The following is an 18,511-nucleotide window of genomic DNA, read 5'->3' on the forward strand; positions in this document are numbered from 1 at the left end:
CAGGTTTACGACATTTCTATAAAATTTCTGCCACGTTCCCTGAGACACCTTGGGTGGTAGAGTTGTTTAATAAGCCCACAATATAAGTTCTTTGGGCGTCTTGTGTACTTCACGAAGCAGACTGTACTTGAGCGCGACGAAACAACAGGTTGCTAGGTCACTCTTTTGCTGCATTGGGCATCCGTGTTATTCCATTGATAGACGGATCTCACCCCTGTAGAATTGCATGTCCTACACTACTCCTGCAGAGCTTTCTCGCAATATAACAGCATGATATTTCTATGGTTAGGTAGAATCCTATCACTTGCTCAACCACGTCACTAAGTCCTGTACAGTAGGACACTCCAGGAAGATGGACGACTGAACGTCAATTCCTAACTCTGCGCGTATCTTGGCCGATAGCGCCAGTGACATGAGAGAATCCACGCCCAAGTCCGCAAAGGCAGCTTCGCCGGTCAAGTCGTCCAGATCCAGCCCCGTCTCATCCGAAATCAGTGACAGGCACGCGGTTGCTTGCGCGTTTTGGCTTTGGCTTTGACCTTGATTCTGTTCACCCCTTTCTTTCGCAGGTAGAGCTGGCTGTGTGACTGGGACTGCCGCTACCGGCTGGGTCTTTTGCGAGATGCTGATGTCACAATGCTCGGCATGGGGCTGCGACTTGGTCACATCATAGGCAGGCGTTCTAGACTTGGGCTCTTGGAAAACAGTGTGAGTGTACTCGCAGTTGCCTTTGCCCTTGACCAAACGATTCTCGGCTGTCTGGGCTTGATTTCGTCTCTTGCCAGCTTGTGGCTCGATTCGAGGAAACAAAACCGGCATTAAAGCGCGAGGAACCGCTTTGAACTTGATGCCCGCGCACACGCCCACGAGCCTTTTCCCTCGGTGCAGATAAATGTCTCCCGAATATGCGCCCGGCTCACTGCCGACTGGAAACATCCGGACAAAGCTGCGATACGTGGCTTCAGGCCCCGGCTCAAGACGTTCCAGCAGCCTAAAGTGCCGCCAGCCCGGCGTGATATAGAAGAAATCACGAGACGACCCGGAAATTTTGCCATCGCCTTGTACGCCAAATGAGTTCATGACAAAGCCAGCGAGCTGGAACGCGCTGTCGATCCAGTGCGGCGGCGTATGCCAGGTGCCGTGGCGGTCCTTGTCTAGGACGATGTCGGCCGTTGCTTCGAGCGTGTCTTCGGAGAGGGCAACGCGCTGCATCCCGCGGTACCTCGCGCCGTAGTCTACCACATTGGCAAAAAGTTGGTACGCGATGCTGCGGAAAAAGTTGTTCACTCGAGGTCCTCCCTTGCCTGCTGGCCGGGCATTGTCGTCTGATCCGCCTGCTGCCATTTCCCAGAACGAATTGGCTCGCGCAGCAACAAGATGCGAGGTCATCTGCCACTGATCTTGCCAGTCCTGAGCCTCTTCGTAGCAAACAGTTGCTGAGGCAAACGGCTTGTCGGTATTCCGAGTGCCGTTTGCGCTTGCTGCGTACAGCCGGACTGCCGTTTGCTGTCTGGGTAGGTCCAAGACTCCCTCAATTTGGATGAATTGGGACATATCTGGGTGCAGCACCTGGGCTTCCAGGACTTCCATCCCTTTCACGTTCATGTGTGGCATTTTGCCGCCGGGCACCATTTGCTTGTACAGGTACTCACCCACAGTGAGGGTGATGTCGGCCCAGATACTCTGTGCAATGATGCAGTTAGTAAATCTGTCCATGTGCAAAGATCAGAGAATCAGGGATTGCAATATCATACTCCAGTCACAACACTCCTCCCATGTATCTTATGCCCGTCTGCTGCTCCCTGCAGGTCGGGGTGGTGCAAGTCGGAGAGTGCCTCCATCCGTCCCATCGACTCGTCATATTCCTCGAAAATGATCTGCTGCACCGAGGAGGTGAAGAAGGCCGGAGTGACCGCGGAATTGTCGTCCTTGGTCTTGTTGTTTTGTCCAGCATGAGCTTTGTCGAGCGTCCATGAGCCCTCATATGGGATCCAGTAGTTCTTATAGTTCCATTGGTACGAGTCCAGGTGCAGTAGGCGGGCAGGGTTCTCCCTGAGGTCATAGTACTCATTCCAATCAACCGGAAGGCCCAGGCAGTGCAGGGCTGCCAGAGTCGCCGTCAATGTTGATAGCGTCTCGTCACCGCGGCGCAGTGACGCAAAGCTTTGTGTGGCTGCTTTGCCATAGTGATTGCTCGCGAAGGAGGTACAGACTGGGTGAGGCCCGATATCAATCCAGATGGACTTGTCATTGACTGTGCCATCTGCCCAAGCAGAGTCAAGTGCCGCCACAAAATCTACTGGCTCCCGTGTTGCGCGAGCCAGGTACTTCCCATTGATGACATTAGCTTCAGAAATGCACTTTCCCAGTAGTGGAGAGATGACGGGGACCGCAGGTTCTTGAAAAGTTATCTGCTGAGCTGCATTTTCAAAGTCCTCCAGGATGGGCGACATTTGCTTGCTGTGGAACGCAAAGGGGATATCAAGGAGGACGCATTTCAGCCCGGAACCCTGCAGCAGGTCACGGAGAGAGGCCATATCGCCTCGCAGACCGGTTACCACAAGGTCAGTCAGTCCATTCACACATGAGACTTCAAAAGGATACCGTTTCTCGCTTTCTCGGCACAGTTCTTCTATGCGATCCACGGAGGCGCCGCGGACGGACAACATGGCATGACTCCCTGGCTCACAGACGGCCAACATGAGCTCGGCTCGCTTTCCCACCAGGAATAGAGCGTCTGCTACTGATAGAACGCTGGCTGCGACCAGCGCAGCGTATTCGCCTAGGCTGTGGCCGATCACCACGCTGGGCTTGATCCCGAGCAGCCCCCAATACTGCACCAAGGCGATCTGTATCACCACCAGGGCAAGCTGAGCAATCAATGGACTGTCTACTGCTGGTGCCGTAGAGGTTCTATTTGTGTTGCTATCATGGCTCGCGTCGCTACTCGGGGTTGACTCTCTGTGGGGACATCTGGCGGAGTCGTAAACACTTGCTGCATCACCGGCTACGGTGACCAGTATTGATGGGAATCCCAGGCGCCGAACGATGCGGTCAAGTTGGAGAACCTGGTTGCGAAACAAAGGTGCTTGTTCAAACAGATGAGCCGCAGCGCCGTGATAGAGACAGCCCTGGCCAGAGAAAGCAAACACGGCCGTCCGTTTGGTGGCGGTCGCGATATGTTTTGCATACGCATCGACATCGTCAGCGGCAGCCTGCAGGAAAGACCGCAGCTGTGCAGTGCTAGTAACAGAGCTGGCAATTCGGATATGGTGGTGCATCCGCCGAGCGCTCGTTGTATAGGCAAGATCTCGAAGGTCCGTCTCTTGGTGAGTGTCGAGATAGGCGAGCAAAGCCCTGATATTGGCTCGAAGCGAGGCTTTGCTTTTGGCCGAGGTGCATACGACTTCGCTGCTGGCTACCACCCGTCGCGAGTGGTTCTTGTATCTCTGACTGTGTTGCGATGGCGCATCCTCGAGCAACAGCGTCGTATTGCCGCCATGGGCACCGAAGCTGTTCACAATAGCGTACCGCTTCTTAGAGGCCGTCGCGGCAAGCCATGGGTGGTTCTCGGACAGGATCCCAGCGTTGCGGTTGGCAAGGTGCTGAGCCACGACCGGGTTCATGGCCGTCCGGATGCCAATGTGGCGGGGAATCGTGTTGTTGCGGTACATCAACAGAACTTTGATGAGGGAGGCAATCCCTGCAGCTGCTTCGCCGTGCCCAATGTTGGACTTGACGGCACCCAGATGCAGACGCTTGTCTGGGTGTGACCGGCGGCCTAGAGGCGCAAAGAAGCTAAGGACAGACTCTGATTCCACAGCGTCTCCAACCTATTCACCAGACGCTGATGTCAGCCGTACAAGTCTATAAAAGTCATTCAATGGACAAACCTGAGTTCCTGTGCCGTGCAGCTCGACAAAACTAACGTCCAGTGGGCTCACACCTGCCCTGTCCATCACCTGGCGATAGTTTTCCCTCTGCGCAGCGGCATGCGGTTGAGTAATAGAAATACTCTCTGCGGAATGGTTCGTAGCACCGGCTGATATACAAGCCAAAATGACATCGTTGTCAGCAAGGGCATCGTCCAGGCGCTTGATCACGACAGACCCAATCCCGTCTGCACGGCAATACCCATCAGCGCCAATATCCCACACCTTACACTGGCCCGTCTTGGACAGGAAGTGGCCTTTGCTCAGCATGCAGTATATATCCGGACTCGTCTAAAGGGTTTCAGTAATTGAACAGTAGTAGACACGCAGTTCCCAACTTACAATGACGTTCAATCCCCCGGCAACGACGGTATCGGCCTCGCCAGCCCAAAGCGCTGAACAGGCTGCCTGGACTGCAGCTAGTCCGCTGGAGCATGCGGTGTCGATGTTGAAACTGGGCCCTTGGAAATTGAAGAAGTAGTTGATCCGCCCGTTGCCGAACCCTCGTTCTGTCCCAGGGATGCCGTACGTGCCAATCTTCTGGCCCGCATTGACCTCGCGATAGTCATCGCTAGCCTGGCCATAGTAAGTTCCAACCCGTGAGAGGTGAGAGGACGGGGTGCGATTCGGCACGAAGCCGGCCATCTCGAGAGCCTCGTACGCCGTAACCAGTGCTAGTCGCTGCATCGGGTCTGTCTGCTCGGCCTGGCGGGAGAGTGGTCGGTTAGACTGTGAACCTTTGGTCGTCTGTTTGCGTCCTTACCTCGCGTGGGGACATATTGAAGAATCCCGCGTCAAAATACCCTGGGTTGGCGATAAAGTTGCCAAATCGGGTCCCAACTGTATTCTCCTTTTCACCGCTGGGGTCGAAGTGAGCATCCAGATCGAACCGGTCCGGTGGGACAGTTGTGTGAGTGTCGACTCCATTCATTAGCAGCTCCCAAAAGTGGTCGGGGGTGTCTGCACCTCCCGGCATGCGACATGCCATGCCAACGACAGCCAGCTTCGCGTCTCGCGGCGGGGTTGGGCCACCTGGAAGTTGATCAAACGCATCGCGTAGAGCCCAGTCTACCAGACACTGGCGTGCGGTGTCACAAGGTGAGAGTTGACTAGTAACGTCGTCGATGATGGTGTCGGACATGAGGGACGCTCCGTAATGAAGGACCTGACATGACAGCCCATTCAATTGCGTCACCACGCCACCTGCGAGCTTGTCGAAATACAGCTGCTTGGTCAAGGCCTCGGTGCAGATGGCTTCTATCAAGTGGTATGCATCCGGGCAGAGAAATGGAGAGCCGGTGAATGGGGATATCAGTGGCACCTGCAAAGCACGGGTGCCCCATTTCTCCCAGACCTCCGCCATCTCAAGGATGGCGCGGACGTCTTCGTCGTCATACACATTTGGGACATGGCAGAGGCCGCCTGAGATGGGCAGCGCTGAGTGCCTTGAGGAACGGAGTAGCTCGGACTGGCGGAAGAGCTGCTTGAGGCGGCTGGGAGGGCCTGTGACGCCAACTGAGGTTTGGTCAACGTGACTGATACTCACGCCAGTCAGGGGCCTTGCATTTGCACCAGGGCTTTCTGACTCTTTTAGATGATTGAACCGGTCCAATTCCACCTGGATGGTGTCTGCCGGCACGCCTATGACGACCGTGGCCCAGCTAACTGATGCAGCCTGCTCTGTCATGGTAGGTTCGAGTTCTTGGGAAACGCGCTGTACATGAACACAGAATGCAAACGCGGTCCGCACGCTTTCAGCTCCATACGAGACGAGGTCCGATATGGACTTCGAAACAGCTACTGCTGCTGCCGAGAATAGACCAACGCTGATTCCTACCAAGCATGCTGGACGGCGGTACGAGAGTTGATGTGTCTCATGGTGTCTGAGTAGGAGGCCCATGTTAGCTCACATAAATAACGCGTTAATACCGGAATCAGGGAGTAGTTGAGAACCTACCCAATCAGCATAGCTATCTCATAGAGGCAGAGGAAAGGGCCATCCCAAGCCCCACTCAAAGGGCCGCTCTTGAGACGATCCCAGTGAGAGGCCAGCGTCACCACATCATGGAATGGCGGGACAGAATCTCGCAGTGCCCGTGGGAGCTTCTGAATCTCCGTTCGGAGCAACAAGGCGCATTCCTGTAAGAAGCGAGCGAGGTGTGGATAGCCAGGTAACGTGCCATATCTATGCAGTCGTCGTATCAGGTCTTGGATGTCGCCGCTGGGAAGCTCGTGACTGAATAGAATAAAATCGTTCGGTGAATCGGCGTCAACCTTGACATTTGCATCCCCGGGGTTTGGTGATGGGGACGGGGATGCAGACGGAGTCATCGTGGTGTATTCGCTAGTTGTGCAAGTTTCGCAGATGTCTCCCATCTCGCCACGAAGCGAAGGTGAAGAAGACAATGTTGAATGAAAGAGCAATTCTAAATATATTGAAAAGACAGTTAAAGACCGCGTTGTTCGATTTTCATCAGCGAGCAGATCAAAAGCCCGTAGGGTTTCTGTGGACTATTAACCGCGGGTTCCATAAGAACAATATACTCAGTGTCACTGTACAGGAGGTTTACTTCTTTATCCTAACATAAAAAGGCACTGCCACTGGCTGCGCCAAGTCCACCTTGTTTCCAGCCCCAGCTGGCTTATACTTGGCTTAGGGCAGACGCAGTAAGCAGGCGTGGGACGCCCTGCATGGCGTCAGCACAGGTCGGAATCCGAATCGGCAGGTTACTTAACGCAGCGGTGTAGGCAATCCGACGCAAATTCAGACATGAATGAGCAGGCAGCCTTGATTCGAAAGGGGAATGAGTGCGGCATAATAATGCTGGACATGTATTACTATTCCTAGTCACAGAGACCGCCCCAAGAACGCTCCCAAGAACTACTTTCGGACAAGGGCAGATTGCGGCAATCGAAATATGAAGCTCTAAATTACAGGGATTGAAAAGAAGCCTGGCTTTTGAAAGATAACCAGAATAGAGACGTGGTCACAGCACTACCATGTTTGTATGTGAGATTAGACCATCACTTATACAAAGTAAAAAGCAAGAATCTCTAAATTGATTGAGCCGTTGCGAACCAATGTATCTTGTTATCTGGCCCAACAACTCTCGAACCAACCTTGCCTTGCTCAAGCAACATGTACAGCACCTGGTTCAATAGAGGGCCTACAGCCGAGTCAAACGTTGGGCTATTCTTGACGGACTCTCCATAGACAAGACCGCCGATCTCTGCTGTTGAGAGACCCTGCATTGCAGGTCTACTCGTTTTCATGTTATTATCCTCCTCGTCGCTATCACCAGACTCGCTGACGCTCCCAATACTGCTCGTGCTGCCCCCATTGCGAGACGAACAAGAGCAAGCATGCAGGGCCAAGATGGCATATATCTTCTTTTCTCTTGCGACTCTCTGCGAAATATATCTTGCAATCGTTTGCGGCAGATTGAGTATCGCGTCTCCGTGGCCGGGATATCCAACGGAACACTTGAGCCCTGCCATCAGGCGGAGGCTGGCAGTGTAGGTTTCCAGGTCCTCAGCAACACTGTAGCCATGGCCTAGCACATTGTCGCCGGTGAACAGTGCGTTCTCTTCCTCCAGCAAGAAGCACATGTGGTCGACAGCATGCCCAGGCGTCAGGACCGCTCTTAGAGTGGCACCTTGTGTTTTGAAAGTCTGGCCATTCGCAATGGCCTGCTGGCCCGGGTCGGGCGCATGCTTGTACACTATTATGCTGGGGTCATGCGCAAGAAGGTCGGCTACTCCGCCGGTATGGTCCTTGTGCCAATGCGTGAGAAGGACGTGGGAGATGGAGATGTCGTGGTCTTCGAGATAACGGGTCACACTGACTGCCCATTGCGGAGCTCCCTGTGAAATAGTTCAATATTGATCCTCAAGAAGTGGTTTTTACGCAGATGGTTTATTCTCAGAAAACCGAAAGTAGTATCACATCACCCATAAACACATGAACATCGAAGAACACTCAAGGGTGATTTGGGTTAAGGTCTTACCTCTCCAGTGTCGATGAGTATCCTGGTGCTTCCAGTACCGACTAGGTATGTGTTGGTGCCCTGCAGCTGCATGCTACCAGGGTTGTATCCAAGAAAGCGCACGACACAGTGAGACAAGCCATCGTCGATTTCTGGGAGCACAGGTAGCCTGCTCCGCTGAGTCTCTAGATAGCCAGCCCAGAAGGGCGACGAGTAAAATCCCCCAGACATAGCGATGAGAGTTGAAAGTATCGATAGGGGCATTCGATGATGAAGAAGTTAGATTCCCCATTAGTGATATGTGACCAAAATCTAGCCACGACAGAGTTGGGGCCTCCTGGGGCGTAATCTGGGCTGTGCTGCTTACGCCCTACGAACTCTCTGCGGCTGTTTGGGGGCAATAAGCACTCCCCTCGTATTGTCCACCAAAAAGCCCCCGAAGTATTCCTCCGTCCGGGGTCCGAACACATGAATAGCAATGCCCGATCATGTTTGGTATGTAGGAACCTATTACCTCTTTGCCGCAAATACTGGTCGTAGATCTATATATGCCCTTCACTTCGTCCACTCCATACCACAGAAACCACAGAAATCCAGTATACACTTGCTATTATTTCCAGCTTCTAACTGTGCTCATCCTCCTATCCTCTACAACATTCCAAGATCACAAACTTCAATTCCATTTCAACATGATGAACGTCCCGGAAAAGTGTAAGGTGCTGGTCGTCGGTGGCGGGCCAGCTGGCTCCTATGCGGCCTCGGCGCTTGCACGAGAGGGAATCGACGTGGTCCTCCTTGAAGCAGAAAAGTTTCCTAGGTGCGCTTCCAGGAATTTGAGAGTGATGGCTTTCATTATTCGTGATGTTCCCATATTCTTACACGTGCACCAGATACCATATTGGTGAAAGCATGCTTCCGTCCATGCGACACTTCCTGAAGTTTATCGACGCCTACGACAAGTGGGATGCCCATGGTTTCAATATCAAGGTAAGAAAAAAGACGACAACCCTCCAGCTTTAAAAGAACACCACTGCTAATGCTCAGAGCAGAAAGGCGGCGCCTTCCGCCTCAACTGGTCCAGACCTGAAACCTGTAAGCCTCAGCTGATCTAATGGCCACGGCAGAGATTCCAACTAACCATCAACGTCGTCTATTAGACACGGATTTCATTGCTGCCGGTGGGCCCGGGGGCTACGCCTGGAATGTGATCCGGTCTGAGGCAGACGAGCTGCTGTTCAAGCACGCCGCCGAATGCGGCGTCAAGACCTTTGATGAGACCAAGGTGGCATCCATTGAGTTTTCCTCTCCCGATCTCTCGTCTGGAGGCACGCACCCCTTTGGTCGCCCCGTCTCTGCGACGTGGACTCGCAAGGACGGGACTTCAGGAACGATCTCGATGGACTACATTGTGGATGCGTCTGGTAGAAACGGTCTCATCAGTACCAAGTACCTGAAGAATCGGTCCTACAACAAGGGCTTGAAGAACGTGGCCAGCTGGGGCTACTGGAGGGGAGGGGGCGTCCATGGTGTCGGCACACACAAAGAGGGTGCTCCCTATTTCGAAGCCCTCAAAGGTACGTCCTCGCCCGGCTGTATCTTCCACCTTACCCATGTGAAGGGAAACAGTGCTAACTGATTGTTTGGCTCAACAGATGCCAGTGGATGGGTATGGTTTATCCCTCTGCACAACGGTACCCACTCCGTAGGTGTGGTGCAGAACCAAGAGATGGCGACGGAGAAGAAGCGAAAAATGGCCGAGCCTTCCTCCAAGGGCTTCTATCTGGAGTCCCTGGAGTTTGTTCCCGGCATAAAAGAGCTGCTTGCTAACGCGGAGCTCATCTCAGAGGTCAAGTCGGCCTCTGACTGGTCATACAGCGCCTCAAGCTATGCCTTCCCGGGTGTACGCATTGCCGGAGATGCTGGATCCTTCATTGACCCGTTCTTCTCTTCCGGCGTTCACTTGGCTCTTTCTGGAGGGCTGTCGGCAGCAACGACCATTGCGGCGGCCATTCGTGGCGACTGCGATGAAAATGTTGCGGCGTCATGGCACGATAAAAAGACATCCGAAAGTTACACACGCTTTCTCTTGGTGGTCTCTAGTGCCTTGAAGCAGATCCGTTCTCAAGATGAGCCCGTGATCAGTGACTTTGATGAGGGTAGCTTTGAAAGAGCCTTTGACCTATTCAGACCCAGTACGTCCATTCTCTGTGATCATCCCACGGCAGAAGCAATAATTCTAACGGCGTAACGTCTAGTTATCCAGGGGCAGGCCGATGCCGATGCAAAGGGCAAGCTCACTCAAGCTGAAATCTCAAAGACGGTCGAGTTCTGTTTCAGAGCATTTGCGCACGTCTCGTTCGAGCAGAAAGAGGCTCTCGTGCAGAAGCTCAAGTCTCTAGGGCACGACGGAGATGCGTACGACGAGAACAACCGCAAGGCTCTCGAGGAAATCGAGAAGCAGCTGACACCAGAGGAGCAGACAATCTTGAAGACACTAAAGGGACGCCGCATGGTGCGCCCCGAGGATTCGCTCAACATTGACAATTTCACTCTCGACTCCATCGATGGCCTCGCCCCCCGTTTGGAGAAGGGGAAACTCGGATTGTCCGCAGCGAAGAAAGCAGAGCTCAAATTCACCGCTCATGATCCGCTTTCTTTCCTTAACGGCGAAGCAATGGCTGCCCAGAAGACGAGTCCAAATGGCAATCTCGAAATCAATGGCCATACCCAGACCAATGGAAATCACTTGGCCAACGGCCATGGGGAAGTCAATGGACACAGCAATGCCGGGGCCAGCTCGGCCAAAAGCTGCATGGCAGACCTTATTGCGGCCGAGAACGATTCTTCACAGCCATCATTCGATGAAGCCACCAGGCACCGTCTGATCTCGTCACTGCAACAATCGGCCGAGGAACTGGAGACCCCTTACGACACAGTGCTGCGCTATGTCAATGCGGTAAGTCAAATAAACTAGAAGATGCGGCATACTTGGTTTGTTCCGTTGAAAGCATGCTAACGGCGCTGTCGAAACAGGGTCGACAGACGGCGCTGGTCTGCATAGGGGGGGACCTCGGAATTTTCAAGTCACTCGCGGAGAGCAAAGCACCCTTATCATCCAAACAGCTTGCAGAGGCTACCATGGCGGACCCGCTGCTCGTCAGCCGCATCATGCGATACCTGGTTGCGAGTCGTCTGGTCGGGGAGACAGCACCGGACCAGTACGTGGCCACCAAGAAGACGTACGTCTTTGCCGACCCGCGCTTTGAGGAGCCTATCCGATTCTTTCACGCCGTCAGCAACCGTGCTTTCCAGGCTCTGCCAGAGTTCCTCAAAGAGACGGGCTATCAGAATGAAACCCAGCGCAGTGCGTTCCAAAAGGGGCTTGGCACAGAGCTTCAGCTCTATCCCTGGCTTAAGCAGCATCCGGATGTGCTGAAAAACTTTCAAGCTGCTATGCGGCTTACCAAAGACGCCAATGGTGTGGGTGTGATGCCGTTAGACAGCTCTGTGAGCAGTGGCCATGAGGGTGTCATGTTTGTGGACATTGGTGGCAATACTGGCCATCAGGCTGCTGAGGTGCTGTCCCAGCATCCAGAGCTTGCCGGCCGAGTGACTGTTCAGGACCGTGGTGAAGTCATCAAAAGCGCACCCGAGATGAAAGGCATTCAGTGGATGGAGCACGACTTCTTTGATGTTCAGCCTGTGAAAGGTAAGCTTTATCGGATGAGAAATCAAGCATGATTCAATCTTACTAAGACTTGTCTTGCAGGGGCCAAATATTACTATCTGCGAGCCATTCTCCACAACTGGGATGATGACCACGCCGTGCAGATCCTGGCCAACATTGTGCCTGCCATGTCTGCCGACTCGCTGGTGGCGATTGATGAAGTGGTCGTGCCGGATCGAGACGCCCACTTGTGGCCGGCCGGGCTCGATCTCCAAATGTACACTATCTTTGGAACCAGGGAGCGCACAGCAGCACAGTGGGATGCGATCCTCGACAGAGCCGGACTGCGTGCTGTGGCAGTCAAGAGGTATGCGCCTGTCATGCAAAGCTCGGTCATTTTTGCGGCTGCCAAGTAGGGCAAGTGAATTGGATGAATATTGGGTGTGAGAATTCTCATTTGTCATTACCAAGTCTACGCACAATACAACCTTTGCATTTAGTCTAGCGTTGTTTAGGACATCGGCCATTTCTAGGCAGGGTAGAACAATGGCTTTCTGGATCGTTGCCCTGTTGTGCTTTTTCAAGGATACTTCCGCACTAGAAGGCAATGGCAGATTTGATGGAGGCATTCCTCGCTTGTTCTATGAGAGCATAAGTACGAGAGTATCCATTGACCGCTGAGCAATGGAGTATCCAGATATACTAACTAAACATGTCTTAACAGCTCGGATCGAATGGGTTAACGTGATGGTATTATACAGTTACTCACTCCCTCTTACAGTTATCTGGTAGTTATTCTGATAGTTATCTGATTATAGATTTTTGACTGGATTGAAAAGGGGGTTCTTTCATAACTTACCAGGATAGACTGTAGAAAGTGCTTGAAATATGGATCTATATATTCATGTGCTAGTGGCTAGAAGGCCAATTACCAGGAGCCCTACTGGCAGTGGTCTCTTTTTTTCGAAACAACTACCCCCGTCTTCATTCCATCAAAAAGAAGTTATGATCCCGATGATGTTCTCTGGTGCCTTCATTGTGTTGGAAGCGAAGCATAGGTTCTTCAAGAAACTGGCACCTTGTGCCGGCCTTCTAAAGGTCCTCTAATCCTCCGCAGCATCTTTCAGCTTGTTCCAGTAAAACAACGTCAATATTTGGCCGCAGTTCAACGACTTTTCCTTCTCTACGCTCTCTTTCTTTCCATTCCTGCTGTTACCTACACCTTGCGAAGCATGAAAAGGTAGATTATCAATGATATAGTATGTCAATATATGTGACAGTGTGGGAGTAGAGTTCATATTATTGTATCTCTGTGTACACCTTAATTGTCTTACCTGCACTCGCCCTCCAGCAGGCCCAAGCTGTGATTGCTGATATCAGTAACGAAAGCCCTACGATTGCTTCAATAGGGTCCTTGAATCAATTTCTGTAAAATCATCAAGCTAGAATTGTTCGGTTGATGGATCACCCGCTTTTACTACAACAGAACGGCCGGAAATTCCATTGGTCGACGCACTTTTGTGAGAGAATGGGCCCAAAAACAAATGTTGAACTGTAGGTTTATCTGAAAGGTACTTGGTCAAATCATACCGCATATGAGAAGTTGCGAAAACTACCGTGCGGTCAGAAGTAGGAACGCCGCTGCTTCCAGACCAGTTGAGCTTACTCTATGAATCACAATTTTGAGTTACCAGATCTCCTTTGCGAGCTGAAATATCGCCTCTCCTGATATTCGTTGTGTTGCGTTCAAAGAATCTAGGAGTTCCTGATTTCTGGCCGGTTTTATAACGTTGTAAGATCCGAGCCAAAGCTAGGCAAGAGGTCCTCATGGCATTTCCCAGAGACTAGATGATTGTAGCAGTCGAGAATGTAAAAGAGCTGTCTTGCCTCGCTTGTTCCTACATTCTCTGACGTACATCGTTGCAATATCAAACCAGTGCATATCAACTGTCACTCAATACCCGACTGCACAGGTTCACATCGAGATCAATTTTTCGAAGGATCTGACGAATATCTTTAGCTCCACAAGTCTACTCTTTGCCAAATCATTGAGATTAGTGGAAGTAGTTTGCTCTTATTATTTATTTGGACTCCTTTTTGCAAGATCGGAGAATACAAGTAATCATATTACGGAGAGTCTTCGTCTCCTGTACAACTTGCAAACAATGAACTAAGGATTACCGATCTCTGACTATATGGTTCAGCAAAGGATGAGACCCAACAGCCTTTGAGAGCTACCCTGGTAAGAATCCTGCTTAGCAGTCATATGCCATTCATGCTATCTCATAATAACCATCTATCATCATAAACCATCATAACCTTACACCGTTCATACCATTAGTCAACCCATTTACCTTCTTCTCAGTCAGCTCTCTAGACCTCCCTGGCCAGATTCCCTGTTTGCCAGGACTCAAGATTCCATTTGGATCGAGGGCATCTTTAATCCTCTCATTCAGCTGCCGCAGGCTACACCCGTTGAAATCATACTGGTCTGCCACCAAGTCCATGTAGTCAATATGTGCCCGGTACTCACTGTATCCATGCCGCCGCGCTAGATGCACAAGCTCGACGAACAGTTTATTAGCGTTGGTGCGCTCCAGTTCTGACGTGCGGTCGAAGTAGATCATGTTGATCATGGCCAAGTGTCGCGGGTACAGATGAAGGCCGCCGAAGTAGTCAAAGCCATACTGCGCGCAAAGCGGCTTGACATCGCGGTAGAATGCCATTGCGGAGCTGCCCTCAGGTGGCAGGACGGGGGAGAAGGAGATGTGGCCACTAAGATGGGGATTAGTTCCGTTCAGATATTGAATAGGCAGTCAATAGGGTTTGCCAGGGGTGTGGGAGGTGGAGGAGATACTGCATACCCATCTTTACCGCGATATTCGACGGCCTTGAGAGCCATAAGACTGGGGGTGCCAGTTTCCACCGTTCTGTCCGCAGGGGGGATATCTTCTGGGCTGAGCTTGGTCTTGCCCTCTGGTGGATAGAATGCCTTCCCTGTAAGCTTTGCGCTGGGTAGACTTTGGAATGCTCTGCGGCAGCGCTCAAAGCTATACTCGATCAGCTCTTTCGGTCCGTAGAGCCCAAATCTCGCCGACCAAAACCCAATCCCCAGCTGCGTCTGGATCTCCTTCAATCGAGTGTCAGGGATCGCCCCGGCGCCATTATAGAAGTCCTTGCGCTGTCCGCGCTTGACCATTTCGCGCGGCACGTTTCCGATCAGCGGGTGGTTTGGGATCACGTCGTGGAGGAGGAGGTCGCGGAAGATGTCAATCAACGGGACGAGATCCTCCTCATTCTCGACATCCACGCGGCAGTTCATGAACCCTTCCGGACTGGGAGTCGCCCAGAGGGAGAGCTTGGTGACGATGCCAAAGTTGCTCTGGCTGAACATGCTCTCATAAGTTGGGCCGTAGCCGCCACGGAATAGCGGCCAGCAGGGGGAGTTGTCAATGGCGCCAGCGCCGGTTCTGACCACCGTTCCATCCGCAAGCACAACTTCGATTCCGCAGATCTGATTCGAGTGGTCTCCGGCGGGCGTATATCCCCAGCCTCTGTCTAGTGCGTTGCCGACGACAGAGCCCCAGCCCAGAGCGGGCACGGAGCACCAGATGTCCTTCTTCTGCGCCTGGATCTCGCGGTAGATGTCGCAGAAGGTCACGCCAGGCTCGACGGTGTAGTAGGAATAGCGGTCGTTCATCTCGAGGACTTTTCGCATGCATTGCAGGTCAAGGATGATAGAGCCCTGCCCGGATTAGTACGGGATCTTTGACGAAGAAGTCTTGCTTACCTTCACCCTCGCTGCCGGGCCTCCATATCCAAGGTTCTTGCCTCGGGATACCGTCCAGAGTGGAATTTTGTGTTTGTTGCAGATCTTCAGGATAGCCTGGATGTGCTCAACAGTGACCGGGAATAATGTGGCAGAGCTTCCACGCTTCTCCTGCTCATCGCTCTGCTCTGCGTACGGATCTATATAGCGCACGCGGTGCTCGTGGCCGCACAGGACTCCCTCGTCGCCAAGGATGGATCGGAACTGCTGCAGCACGTCGGCCCAGGTCGGCGCGTCGAGCCCCGGCGGGAGAATATTGACTGTTGGTGACTTGGATGCCGTTCCCACCCATGTGGAGAGCACCTCATTGGCCATTTCATTTTCCTTGTCGGTTAGGGCAAGAGAAAAGGGGTCTAAGGGGGAGTATACCGCCATACTGAGTTGCTGGCAGCAATACCGGGGTATGTCCGCTCGTAGTCAATTGGAAGGGGTTACTGGCAAACGGGTACCGCAAATGCTGCCATTTGATTCACTTTATCGTCGTCTTCGGCTGAATCAATCGGCTGCTTGGCCTCGACAAGCTGTTGGAGTAAGCGTGGAACGGATCCATCTAGCCGGCCAAGGAACATTGTCTCCGAGGATGAAAGTTCATTAACTCGATGACAGCCACCGTCAGGCGTGTCCTTGATCTGATCTCTAGTTCGGGACCTTACTTATTTCTGTACTGTCCGTATCGGTTCGTGTCGTCTTCCCGGAATCCCTGCTGAGCGGAGCGATGACTCCGTCCTCGGTGCGAGATGATCGAGTTTTCAGCCTGGATCTGGGGAAGAGCGGGGAAAAGGCTCCACTCAGGGTTTTACTACTCTAGATTAGAGCACTTCACGAATGCTATTCTCTTAGTCTCTGTCGTAGCTCAGTGTCCAAGACCCACAGCTATAAAAGGGTTGCAGCAACCGCGTGTGGGTTGGGAAACCCAGACATTCTCGGTGTCTCACTTTGCACTCACACTTTTTCTCATATTGCGTATTTTTTCAAGACCCCTGTACCTGCAACGTATTTGCATTGTGCCGGGCCCATAGCTGAGATGTCTAACACCATCCAGGGCGAGGAGGTGCAGACGGTGACCGAGGGCCGCCGTGACACCAGCCTGAAGGCCAACTGGCGTGTGTTCGCCATCACCCTGTACATGGGCATCGCCTTGTTCGAGTATGGCTTCGACAAGGGCGCCATTGCGGGCTTCCAAGCAATGCCTGGGTTCTTGCAGGTGTTTGGATATCAGACTGAGTCTGGCGAGTGGGATATTCATGTACAGCGCTCCATTTCTTTCCCTCAGCATTTTCTCTTTTCTCCCATTGCCTGATACACATCTCTCTTTTGTTAACACTGTCGTCTCACCGATTAGGCCGGTCCCCAACAAATCATCACCTCGTTCATGATTCTCGGCAGCGTCATCGGCTCCCTCCTGACGGGTTTTGTCGGCGCTCGCATTGGCCGTCGGTATGGATTGATGCTGGGCTCACTGATTGTGATCATCTGCGTCGTGATCATGTCAGAAACGACCGTTCTCGGAGCTCTCTACTTTTCCAGACTCTTAATCGGGATAGGAAACGGCCTTCTGCTGAACTTTACCGTGCTCTACCTGCAGGAGTGCACCCCTCCTCGCTTTCGGGGCCTTTGCCTGAGCATGGTCACTTGCTGGATCACCATTGGGACGACGATTGGGATGGTGAGTCTCCTCCATTCGCCCTATCCTTGGTTTGAAGATTAGGAAAGAAAGTTGCTAATATAAACGTAGGTGATCAATCACCAAACCAACGGCATGATGAGTCGAGAGGCATACCGTATCCCTCTTTACGTCTGCTATCCTGCCCCTGCTATCCTCATCCTCACGCTGCCGCTCCTCCCCGAGTCTCCCCGCTGGCTCCTTCAGCACGGAAAGCCAGAGGCCGCGCTTCGTAGTCTTCAGTTTTTCCGACAAGGTGCCTACGACGAAGTTGCGGTGCAGCAGGAGTTCGAGGAGATGAAGGCAGCAGCGGCACGCGAGAGAGACCAAGAGATTCATCAGAACAAATGGCTTCTCTTCTTCGAATTATTCCGCGGTCATAATCTTCGCAGGACCATCATTGCAGTTGCGGTGGGCACAGCCAATGCCGCTGTCGGTGCCATGTTCATCCTATCGTATGGGACATACTTTTTCCAGGTGGTGCGTCATCCCCTCCCGTTCATACCATCACTGGGTCTAACAGGTTCTCCAACAGGCAAATGTCGGAGATCCATTCAAGTGGATTATCGTGACCAACTGCGTCGGTCTCGCGGGTCTGTTCACCACCTGGGCCATCGTCACTCATGTCGGACGCCGGCGAATCATCCTCGCAGGATGCGTAATATGCACCCTCCCTATGCTCGTCATGGCAGCCGTCTACTCCGCGCCCAACGTTTCCGCAGACGGTGCAGGCATTGCCCTAGTCGTGATCGTCTCGATCTACGTCTTCGGATTTAATTTCGGCCTCGAACCTTACGTCTACCTTGTTGCCGGCGAGATGCCTTCCCAGAACCTTCGAGGCTACACAATGGGCCTGTCGACCGCGGTCAGCTTTGTGTTTGCGTGGCTGAGCGCCTTTACAACCCCGTACTTCATCAACCCGGGTGAGCTCAACTGGGGCCCCAAGTATGGCTACATCTGGTTTGGCAGCGGTATCATCACCACCGCGTTCCTGTGGTACTATCTGCCGGAGGTAAGGGGCCGCACGCTGGAGGAGATCGATGAGATGTTCCGGAACAATGTGCCCACGCGAGCATTCGCCAAGTATGTGTGTGTGGAGAGAATGGAGGCAAATGCACGCGCGGTCTCCACTGTTAAGGGGGAGAGTAAGCCTAATGCCACTCATGTGGAGGTTGCTTGAGCTAGACGGTTCGAACTTACTCAAAACAAGCAGTAGTGTTGTGTGGGATGCTAAAGAAGCTCTGCAGACAAATTGTTTGTGACTAGGTAGTTTACAATTTGATTATCCCCAACCTTGGGTGTGGGAGAAGGGGGGGGGGGGGGGAGGAATGTTGCCATATGTTGCCCTTGTAATGCACTGATCGTCAGTTCGAATATACACACCCGTTTTTCAATCGTCCGAACAGATTCTCTATTCAGATTCTATTAAGATTT

General features: G+C 52.6%; 6 protein-coding genes across 6 annotated transcripts, besides 1 other annotated feature; 3 read left to right on the forward strand and 3 right to left on the reverse strand.

Annotated features, from left to right (window-relative positions):
• Positions 1-18,511: part of a sequence feature (contig 1.118 712..105880(-1)) that runs on past both edges of the window.
• Positions 301-6,263, reverse strand: ANIA_07071 (protein pkgA; the record flags this gene model as incomplete). The annotated part of the gene is made up of 6 exons (XM_659583.1): positions 301-1,683; positions 1,755-3,833; positions 3,894-4,223; positions 4,275-4,679; positions 4,774-5,815; positions 5,890-6,263. 6 exons carry the CDS (start codon positions 6,261-6,263, stop codon positions 301-303), a joined length of 5,613 nt encoding a protein of 1,870 aa, XP_664675.1.
• On the reverse strand, positions 6,859-8,149 carry ANIA_07070 (protein pkgB; the record flags this gene model as incomplete). Its single annotated transcript, XM_659582.1, has 3 exons — positions 6,859-6,927; positions 7,053-7,796; positions 7,940-8,149. 3 exons carry the CDS (start codon positions 8,147-8,149, stop codon positions 6,859-6,861), a joined length of 1,023 nt encoding a protein of 340 aa, XP_664674.1.
• ANIA_10884 (uncharacterized protein) lies at positions 8,608-10,892 on the forward strand (the record flags this gene model as incomplete). The annotated part of the gene is made up of 6 exons (XM_659581.2): positions 8,608-8,735; positions 8,809-8,905; positions 8,968-9,010; positions 9,076-9,492; positions 9,571-10,110; positions 10,174-10,892. 6 exons carry the CDS (start codon positions 8,608-8,610, stop codon positions 10,890-10,892), a joined length of 1,944 nt encoding a protein of 647 aa, XP_664673.2.
• Positions 10,928-12,001, forward strand: ANIA_10889 (uncharacterized protein; the record flags this gene model as incomplete). The annotated part of the gene is made up of 2 exons (XM_050611946.1): positions 10,928-11,627; positions 11,688-12,001. 2 exons carry the CDS (start codon positions 10,928-10,930, stop codon positions 11,999-12,001), a joined length of 1,014 nt encoding a protein of 337 aa, XP_050467915.1.
• ANIA_07068 (FAD-binding oxidoreductase) lies at positions 13,786-15,789 on the reverse strand (the record flags this gene model as incomplete). Its single annotated transcript, XM_659580.1, has 4 exons — positions 13,786-13,836; positions 13,940-14,360; positions 14,450-15,330; positions 15,376-15,789. 4 exons carry the CDS (start codon positions 15,787-15,789, stop codon positions 13,786-13,788), a joined length of 1,767 nt encoding a protein of 588 aa, XP_664672.1.
• On the forward strand, positions 16,439-18,257 carry ANIA_07067 (uncharacterized protein; the record flags this gene model as incomplete). The annotated part of the gene is made up of 4 exons (XM_659579.1): positions 16,439-16,660; positions 16,757-17,080; positions 17,150-17,557; positions 17,601-18,257. 4 exons carry the CDS (start codon positions 16,439-16,441, stop codon positions 18,255-18,257), a joined length of 1,611 nt encoding a protein of 536 aa, XP_664671.1.

This window comes from Aspergillus nidulans, chromosome IV (assembly GCF_000011425.1).
Source record: "Aspergillus nidulans FGSC A4 chromosome IV".
Taxonomy (NCBI): domain Eukaryota; kingdom Fungi; phylum Ascomycota; class Eurotiomycetes; order Eurotiales; family Aspergillaceae; genus Aspergillus; species Aspergillus nidulans.